General features: G+C 62.2%; 1 protein-coding gene across 1 annotated transcript; it reads left to right on the top strand.

Moving 5' to 3' along the window:
• The first annotated feature begins 586 nt into the window (after window positions 1–586).
• Window positions 587–9,058, top strand: Ecel1 (endothelin converting enzyme like 1). Its single transcript, XM_045147783.1, has 18 exons — window positions 587–632; window positions 1,590–2,462; window positions 3,094–3,162; window positions 3,254–3,364; window positions 3,455–3,547; window positions 3,685–3,809; window positions 4,413–4,635; window positions 5,044–5,142; window positions 5,363–5,437; window positions 5,596–5,699; window positions 5,974–6,032; window positions 6,108–6,159; window positions 7,025–7,092; window positions 7,208–7,332; window positions 7,640–7,705; window positions 8,094–8,189; window positions 8,442–8,518; window positions 8,629–9,058. The coding sequence occupies exons 2-18, from the start codon at window positions 1,686–1,688 to the stop codon at window positions 8,726–8,728; spliced, it is 2,319 nt and encodes a 772-aa protein (XP_045003718.1). The 5' UTR covers window positions 587–632; window positions 1,590–1,685; the 3' UTR covers window positions 8,729–9,058.
• The last annotated feature ends 335 nt before the right edge of the window (window positions 9,059–9,393 follow it).

Below are 9,393 nucleotides of genomic sequence, written 5' to 3'. Positions count from 1 at the left end.
GCCTGAGTCAAGATCGAGGAGGTGGAAGGGCCTCGGCCTCTTCTTGCAGGCTCCCGCTGGGGTTGGGTGACAAGCGCTGCACCAACCCCAGCTGTGGGCAGAGCGGGGCAGCAGTTAAAAGGAGGACCAGCAAGTCGCGTCCTGGAGGCCAGCGCACCGGGCCAGGAGAGACGCGTTCTCTTCTTGGTCCTCGTCAGAGTCCTTCGTGGAGCCGAGCTCGGGTCTTGCGGCTGGAGCACCTCGGCGTCAGCCCCTGTCCCCAAGCGGAGGCCACGCATCCTCTCCTCTGGAGCAGCGGCTGCGCTTTCTCTTCGGGGACAGAGCTGGACTGAGTGGGGAACTGATGCTGGACCCCCGAGAAGCTTGTCCCCATCTCCGCGCTGCCGCCGCGCCGAGCTGACAGGTAGCCGGGAGGGAAGGAAGGAGGGAGCGAGGCGGGAAGAGGAGGGGGCGCGGGCGGCGGGAGGAGGAGGGTGGAGCCGCCGGCGCCCCCTCCCTCGGGGCCGGCGCGGTGCGGCGCGGCGCGGCGGCAGAGGAGGCGGCGGGCGCACGGAGAGAGCGGCCGCCCGCCCGGCTCCGGCTCAGGCCCGGACCTCTCCATCCTCGCCCCGGCCCCGGCGCGCACCTGCCGGGTAAGTGCCGCTCCGGCTTGGGTCGGCGGCCGCCCAGGCCACCGCCGGAGCCACCTCCACGGCCGGCCGGCCGCCGAGCCAAGCCTCCCGGCTTTGTCTGCGTCCTCCCGGCTCCGGTTGCGGCGGTGGCTGCGACTCCAGGACTCGGATCTCCAGCTCCGCTCACTGCGTCGCGTGGCGCAGCAGGCTCCGAGCCCAGGGCTTGCTTGGCACCGGGGGTGAAACTTCGCTCAACTTTGGGTTCTGGGGAGAAACCTGTTGAAGGCAGGAGTGGCCCGGGGCGGGGAATGGGTGGCAGATGATGGAATCAGTCCCCAGTTCTCCGTCAAGGCCGTCGGGGGAGGGGAGAAGGTCTTCTTGATCGGGGATGGAGAATTATGCTATCTGAGGACGGGGCTGATGGGCATTTGGGCCACTGACGGGAAGGATCCAGAGGCTGGGCTACTAGTGGTCCTGCGGACTTCCTTGAGGACCAAGTTTGGGTGCTTAGTCCCTCTCCAGTGCCCAGAGCGGAGGTGGCTTCAGGGTCTGCATAGACGCGCCTCTGGCCACACCTCTTTTCTCTTCCCTCTCTGCTTCCCTCCCACTCCACCCCCTTTTGGCCGTAGCTGGAGCAGATACAGGGCAAAAAAAGACAAAGGCAAGAGAAACAGGCTGCCAGGGCACTGTCCTACTGTGTGCCAGCCCGTATGCACAGCGCCCTCTTGCTTTCTAGAAGTCAGGGGTCTTCCAATTGTGTGTGTGTGGGGGGGGGGGGCATGTAGAGAAGAGGAGGGGGCGGGTTAAAAGACTGGTGCTTGTTCGCGAGCTGGTGACCACTCTGAGCCTTCTTCCTGGGAGTGGCGAAGGGAGCCCAGACCCATGCTTGGTTATGGACACCCCCTCCTTCCCCCGTAGCCTCCATCCCCAGTCGCCTGCTCCCCCCTGCCTGGTGACCTGCTTCTGCCCTTTCCACAGCTGCGCCCCAGGGGCCATGTGGACGCCGACGACAAGGCCAGACGATCAGAGCATCCTATAAGGTGCCAAGGCAGCCAAAACGCGCTCAGCGGCGCCATGGAGGCCCCTTATTCCATGACGGCGCACTACGATGAATTCCAGGAGGTCAAGTACGTGAGCCGGTGCGGAACGGGGGGAGCCAGGGGCACCTCGCTGCCCCCGGGCTTCCCGCGGAGCACCGGGCGCGGCGCCGGCGGGGCCCGGGCCGGGCTGCCACGGTGGAACCGGCGCGAGGTGTGCCTGCTGTCGGGGTTGGTGTTCGCCGCCGGCCTCTGCGCCATCCTGGCTGCCATGCTGGCGCTCAAGTACCTGGGCCCGGGCGCGGTGGGCGGAGGCGGCGGCGGCGCGTGTCCCGAGGGCTGCCCGGAGCGCAAGGCCTTCGCGCGCGCCGCCCGCTTCCTGTCCGCCAACCTGGACGCCAGCATCGACCCGTGCCAGGATTTCTACTCCTTCGCGTGCGGCGGCTGGCTGAGGCGCCACGCCATCCCCGACGACAAGCTCACGTACGGCACGATCGCTGCCATCGGCGAGCAGAACGAGGAGCGGCTGCGGAGGCTGCTGGCGAGGCCCGCGGGAGGCCCCGGCGGCGCGGCGCAGCGCAAGGTGCGCGCCTTCTTCCGCTCGTGCCTCGACATGCGCGAGATCGAGCGGCTCGGGCCGCGGCCCATGCTCGAGGTCATCGAGGACTGCGGCGGCTGGGACCTGGGCGGCGCGGCCGAGCGCTGGGACCTCAACCGGCTGCTCTACAAGGCACAGGGCGTGTACAGCGCCGCGGCGCTCTTCTCGCTCACTGTCAGCCTGGACGACAGGAATTCCTCGCGCTACGTCATCCGCGTGAGTGCGGGTCGCCCCCTCCCACGTCCCAGCCCCCGCCCGCGGCCTGGGGTCCCCCTCATCCCCGCCCCCATATCCCGGCGCCGCGTGCCACCCGCCGACCTGCCCGCGGTCCCCGCGCCCACGAGGCCGGTTCACACCGAGCGGGGAGGAGCGGGGCGCACGCGCGCGCGCGGGCAGAGCACCAGAGGAGGGCACAAGTAATTTCCCTGGAGTAATTGCGGTGTTTAGCTGAGCCGCGGGAACCGCAATTTCCAGCCTTCAGGCAGCTGGGGAGATGAGAATGGGGGACCTCGGGCGTCCTGAAAGGCTGGCGGTGGCCAGGAATACGAGGCCCTAACTCCCACACCGGTGTCCCGAGCGCGCGTGGTGGCGACCCTCCAGGAGGGCCTGGTGCGCAGTGACTTGGGGAAGGGGTGAGAAGTGGGCTCTTCTCGACGTCCCCAGGCTCCACTGAAAGCGATGGAGCTTTGGCTAGCTTGTATGGATGGACGAAGAAGGGGCTAGTCCGCGTGCTCCTGGGACTTGTCATGGTGGATATTTGACATCGTGTGTCTTTCGTGGATTTGGGTGGGGACTCTGGCAAACTTGCCTTTAACCTCTGACCTGGCATTGCTGTCCCTCTTCCCAGATTGACCAGGATGGGCTCACCCTGCCTGAGAGAACCCTCTACCTGGCTCAGGATGAGGAGAGCGAGAAGGTGCCCGGGCTTGGGCGTCAGGGAAGGATGGGGCCCCACAGGTGCGTGTCTCCCCACTCAGTCTCATTGAGGAGCCCCTGTGTTGGTGCAGATCCTGGCGGCATACAGAGCATTCATGGAGCGTCTGCTCGGCCTGCTGGGGGCTGATGCTGTGGAGCAAAAGGCCCGGGAGATCCTGCAGCTGGAGCAGCGGCTGGCCAATGTGAGCTGCGGGGCCCAGGCGCTGGGGCCCGGGCCGAGGCGGGGGCAGGGCGCTCAGGGCAGGTCTGGCTCAGTCTGCTCTCCACCCCAGATCTCCGTGTCAGACTATGATGACCTCCGGAGAGATGTCAGCTCCATGTACAACAAAGTGACACTGGGGCAGCTGCAGAAGATCACTCCTCATGTGAGTGTGGCCCAGACCCGGTGGCCCAGGATGCGGGAGTGACTGGGGACTCTGGGTCATCCTCCCCCGGGGATGTCCCAGCTCTTCCGTGGCCCTGGCTTCCCGTGCTTTCCCGTTGGCCCTCTGTCACCCCTCAGCTTCGGTGGAAGTGGCTGCTTGACCAGATCTTCCAGGAGGACTTCTCCGAGGACGAGGAGGTGGTGCTGCTGGCCACGGACTACATGCGGCAGGTGTCACAGCTCATCCGCTCCACACCGCGCAGGTGCGCCTGCAGCTGCCCCGCCCCCTTGCTTCTTGTCTCAGGGCCCCTCTGCCTGCGCCCTAAAGCTGTCTGCTTGTTGACTCTGAGTTTCCTCCTCTGCCCTGGGGCGAGGGGAGGCAGATGGGAGCACGAACTGGAAGCCGGAGCGCCAGGGCAGACGCTGGTGCTGGCTCCTGCCCTGAGGGAGCCTGAGCAGGTGGGAGCCCCCCTCCCTCCAGCTTTCCCGTCTTCCCCTGGATGAGAGTCTGGATGTCATCAAGGGAACACTGCCCATGGGCCACCTTGAGGAGGTGTGATAGAGGCCCATTGAGGCCAACTCTGAGGCAGCCTCCTCCCAGTACCCCCCCCCCCCGATTTTCTGTCACACAAGAAGGGGGATGCTTTAATGAGACCCATCAGCTGGGACCTCTGGTGGGTAAAAGATCATGTTCTGCTGTGTGACGGGCTCAGGACACTTAAAGTTGATCCCCGCATACTTGACTCTTTTCCCTTCTCAGTGGGTTGGGGGTGGGTCCCACGGTAATGCAGAAGCACAAGTGGGTGGGCCTGGAGTGGCCTACCCTCATGCGTTTCTGGACAACCCCTGCTTCACCTGGCCTCCAGGATCCTACACAACTACCTGGTGTGGCGTGTGGTGGTGGTCCTGAGCGAGCACCTGTCCCCGCCGTTCCGCGAGGCACTGCATGAGCTGGCAAGAGAAATGGAGGGCAGTGACAAACCCCAGGAGCTGGCCCGAGTCTGCCTGGGCCAGGCCAACCGCCACTTTGGCATGGCTCTCGGTGCCCTCTTTGTACACGAGCACTTCTCAGCTGCCAGCAAAGCCAAGGTCAGGCTGCTCTGGGTGTAGGGCGGGGGTGCCGGTGCTGGACTTGGTGGGGAGCATGGGAGGCCCCAGGTTGGATGTAGGACTTAGCTGTCTCTGAGGCTGCAGGGCCTCCATCCTGGGCCTCCTCCCGTGCCTCCAGCTGCAGCTGACTTCTGAGCCATGCCCGGGAGGTGTGGCCTGAGGCCTGTATGGAACTGGGCCAAGATGGTTTCTTCTTTCAGACTGGGAGGTTATTGTCAGAATGTTGGACGTGAACCCCTATCTCCCAAGTCTCTCCTTAGTTTCCAGCATGGTGCCCTGTGCTGAGGAACTGGCACTGGATAGTAGACGAACCCCTGGCGTCGGTTGCTGAGGGCTGGAGCTGAAGCCCCTTGCTTGATTCTTGGTCCCTCACTCCTGACCCGGCAGGTGCAGCAGCTGGTGGAAGACATCAAGTACATCTTGGGCCAGCGCCTGGAAGAGCTGGACTGGATGGATGCCCAGACCAAGGCAGCGGCTCGGGCTAAGGTGAGATGGGCCCCGAGTCCCAGGTGCCGGGTGTACACACATTGTTTTGAGCGTCTGTTGTGTGCTGGGCTGTGGGATGTAACAGGAGAGAAGAAGCAAACGTGCCTTTGTGGAATTGATATCCCCTGGCCTGCTCTGCCCTGACTTGACACCCCCCCCCCACATGCGGAGCTCCCTCGCCTGAGGCCCTTCGCCACTCCACCCGCCCTCTCACCTGCAGCTCCAGTTCATGATGGTCATGATCGGCTACCCAGACTTTCTGCTGAGACCCGAGGCTGTGGACAAGGAGTATGAAGTACGTGTTCTTCCCCTTCCCTGCCCAGCACGCTGCCTCACACCCTGGGCCCAAGCCTCAGGGAAACCCACCAGCACACGCGGGGGAGGAATCATGGCTCCTCGGCAAATGGCCTGGCCTGTCCCAGCCTGCCGGTGAGCATCGCTCGTCCGCCACAGTTTGAGGTCCACGAGAAGACCTACTTCAAGAACATCTTGAATAGCATCCGCTTCAGCATCCAGCTCTCTGTCAAGAAGATTCGACAGGAGGTGGACAAGTCCACGTGCGTGCCCGGCCCTGAGCTGGGATTTGGGGAGGGCTGTGGAGAGAGAGAGAGAGAGAGAGAGAGAGAGAGAGAGAGAGAGCGAGCTTCTTTCTAAGACCAGGAACCATGTACAGGGCTGGGGTGAGACCAGTACGGTGGTGGCCCAGGATGGAGGAGGACCAGAGGACACACTGTCAAAAGCTAGTTAAGGCATAATGGAAGGCTTGTGAGGGGGGAGGCTCCTGAGGATGGTGGGGCGCACCCCTCAGCTGAGTCCAGCCTCTTGTCACAGGTGGCTGCTCCCCCCACAGGCGCTCAATGCCTACTATCTGCCCAACAAGAACCAAATGGGTAAGGAGGTGTGTCCTGACCAAGGGCGGGGCCCGGAAGTGGACGAGTCTTGCGCTGACCAACCTTTTCCCTTAGTGTTTCCTGCTGGAATCCTGCAGCCCACACTGTATGACCCTGACTTCCCGCAGTGAGTTGGAAACCCAAGGGGCACAGCTGGGCCCATAGACCTTGTGTGCAGTTTGGGGGGCAGTGGACTCTTATTACTTCAGAACCAGGCTGAGTTATGTCAGCTGCAGACCCCAGGTCCCCAAAGACCCATGCCATCCTTGACTACTCAGGAGAATTTGCAGGCTCGTCTTCTCTGTATAACTTCCTGGGTACCCCCTTACCTGTCTTAGGTTTGTTTAGGTGTTTTAAAAATAGAGGACTCTAGCCGAGCGTGCTGGCGCACGCCTCTAATCCTCTAATCTAATCTCTAATCTAATCTAATCTAATCTCTAATCTAATCTTGGGAGGCGGAGGTAGGAGGATCTCCATGAGTTCAAGGCCACCCTGAGACTCCGTAGTGAGTTCGAGGTCAGTCTGGGCCAGAGTGAGACCCTACCTCAAAAAACCAAAATAATAATAATAATAATAATAATAGAGGACTGTAGTGATGAGGAAGGAGGCCAAATCCCCAAGTGAGTGCCTCAGTTTCTTTCCTGTCTCCATTAACTCCCTCACAGCCACTGCTGCCTTTGTTAGATGTTATTTTCTTTTTTTGTTATTTTTATTATTTTCACAATTTTTATTAACATTTTCCATAATTATAAAAAATATCCCATGGTAATACCCTCCCTCCCCCCCCCAGATGTTATTTTCTAAAAGGTAGCTGGGCAGTTGCCATTGGCCCCTTTCACAGAGCCTGTGAGGAAGCTGAGGGACCTGTGTACCAGAACTTTGGAGATGCCCTCAAGGCCTCCCTGGTTACCTCCCAGGGGCTTGGGCAGCAGTGTGGGGCTCTCAGAGGGTAGGTGAGCACTGGGGCCTGACAGTGCTGCGGTGGGTTCCAGGTCTCTGAACTACGGGGGCATTGGCACCATCATTGGGCACGAGCTGACCCATGGCTATGATGACTGGGGTAAGGCCTGAGGGGCTGCTGGGTGAGGGGGGACAGGAAGAAGCAAAGGTGCTCCTTATCCAGCCTGGTCCTGGGATGGAGGCTCAATCTTGGCCTGTCTGCATGGTGCCCACAGGGGGCCAGTATGACCGCTCGGGGAACCTCCTGCACTGGTGGACAGAGGCCTCGTACAGCCGCTTTCTGCGCAAGGCTGAGTGCATCGTCCGCCTTTATGACAATTTCACCGTCTACAACCAGCGGGTAAGACCCCCCCCCCCCACACACACACGATGGCCCTGTGCCCAGCTGGCTGGACGTGGATTAGGACAATGCGTACTCCAAATAAGGTTCTTGCACACATGCTCGGGGTCCCAGGCCTGTGCATATGCGCACATGGTGAATTCACACAGACTCATAGTACACGTGTGGGGCTCGGGGGATGGAGAAAGCCCCCTCCAGAGTCAATGGGAAGAGGAGAGAGCAGCTGCGGGAGAGACTGGGGCCCAGGGTAATCAGGGCTTCGGGAGGCCAGAGGCCCCGTTCAGCCCCGTCTCTTCCCTTCTGGCAGGTAAATGGGAAGCACACGCTCGGTGAGAACATCGCGGACATGGGTGGCCTCAAGCTGGCCTACTACGTGAGCTCCCCACCCCAGCTAGGCCCCGTGTCCCTTCTGGGGGACAAGTGAGAGCTGATGAGGGTCCCAGACTAGGGACACAGCCCCTCCCTGTCCATCCTGCTGAACTCTGGCCTGAGCTGGGGTCCACTGGGAAAGGAAGTCCCGGCACTACCTTGCCTAGGAGAGCGGGACCACCTGGGCAGGGTGGCCGCTTGGCCTGGGCCGAGTCTGCTGGAGCCGGCGGAGAGGGTAGCACAGGGGGTGGTGCGGAGCCGAGGCTGGTGAGGTTGGGGCTGCCTTTCTCACAGGCGCAGCGGCCTGGGTGGGGCCGGCTATGTGGAGGATGGAGACCGGGCAATGTGCAAGGCAGGTGGGCCCGACCGTTCCCTTCTCCCTTCGTCCTCAGGCCTATCAGAAGTGGGTCCGGGAGCACGGCCCAGAGCACCCGCTGCACCGCCTCAAGTATACACACAACCAGCTCTTTTTCATTGCCTTTGCCCAGGTGAGCATGGTCGGGGCTGGGCAGGGGCTGGGAGGAGGCACAGCGTCCTCGCTCGCTCGTCCTCACTTTGCTGAGGGCTCAGGTGACCACGCCTGGCGTCCAGTCTGTCTCCCATCACCTGTACTCTCAGAGGTGATGGCCTGTCGGTTTTGATGGAGGGGAGGCCTTAGGGCTTACGTAGGGGTGGAGAGTCAGCAGCAGACGCCCGGCTCCATCTCCTCTTCTCCTCCCCTGTCCCTTCTGGTGGCCTAGAACTGGTGCATCAAACGCCGGTCGCAGTCCATTTACCTGCAGGTGCTGACTGACAAGCATGCCCCGGAGCATTACCGGTACGTCCACCTGTGTCCTGTGGGAGCAGGGAGGGGCGGATGGCAGCCCCAGCAGCGGGAGTGGGACGGCTGCTGGGTCTCACGTTACCGGAGTCTCTCCACCACCTCAGGGTGCTGGGCAGCGTGTCCCAGTTCGAGGAGTTCGGTCGGGCCTTCCACTGTCCCAAGGACTCTCCCATGAACCCCATCCACAAGTGCTCCGTGTGGTGAGCCCGGCCGCCTCGCCCGTATGCCTGCACGCCCCCGCCGCCCTGCACGGATCACTTCTGCCAGCTGCCAGGGCAGCACGTGCCCTGTGCTGCCCTGCTCCAGGCTCACCTGCCTTCCAGCCTCTCCGTGACCATCCTTCGGTCCCCTGCGGGTCCCTCACGTCAGCAGGGGACTGGAATAGGGGTGGGTTGAGCTTCGAGGGCACTCACAGGGAAATGCTGATGTCCCTAGATGCGCCTCTGTGGAGTGGGAATCCCGGCCAGGCTGGGCTGTACAGGTCCCACTGATGTATTCTTGCTGAGTCTGGTCAATAAAGCTGCTGTACTGTCACTGGCCTCCAGAGTGCGTGGGGCTGGAGGCTCCCTCTGAGCAGGAGGCCCAGGATGACAGCCCAGCTGGGATCCTGGAGAGGAGATTATGGTCCCCTCTGGCCGTTTCTATCTTACCTTCCCAGGCTCTTTTGCCCTTTCTACCAAGCACTGTTTCCTTCCTAGGCAACCCACTGTCCTTGCTGCCCCACGTTCTGCAGGGGCTTCCCGGCAAGTCCGGGCCGCTCCCTAGGCCATGAGTTCTGTGTAGCTCCCATAACCTCCGGGCTTCAGCTTGGAGTAGGAGCTCCTGGGTGTGATAAGGAAAGGAGTGGGAGCAGGTGAGAGTCTGTGGGC

The sequence above is a fragment of the Jaculus jaculus genome, chromosome 4, assembly GCF_020740685.1.
Source record: "Jaculus jaculus isolate mJacJac1 chromosome 4, mJacJac1.mat.Y.cur, whole genome shotgun sequence".
NCBI lineage: Eukaryota > Metazoa > Chordata > Mammalia > Rodentia > Dipodidae > Jaculus > Jaculus jaculus.
The sequence above is the reverse complement of the archived record's forward strand: the minus strand, read 5'-3'. Positions and strand labels throughout refer to the sequence as shown.

Excerpts from the sequence above, each read along its gene's own strand:
- Ecel1 (XM_045147783.1), top strand. The coding sequence starts at position 1,686 with ATGGAGGCCCCTTATTCCATGACGGCGCACTACGATGAATTCCAGGAG. Across the intron at positions 3,365-3,454 it reads TGGAGCAGCGGCTGGCCAAT|ATCTCCGTGTCAGACTATGA; the intron begins GTGAGCTGCGGG and ends TCTCCACCCCAG. Across the intron at positions 5,700-5,973 it reads CAGGAGGTGGACAAGTCCAC|GTGGCTGCTCCCCCCACAGG; the intron begins GTGCGTGCCCGG and ends CTCTTGTCACAG.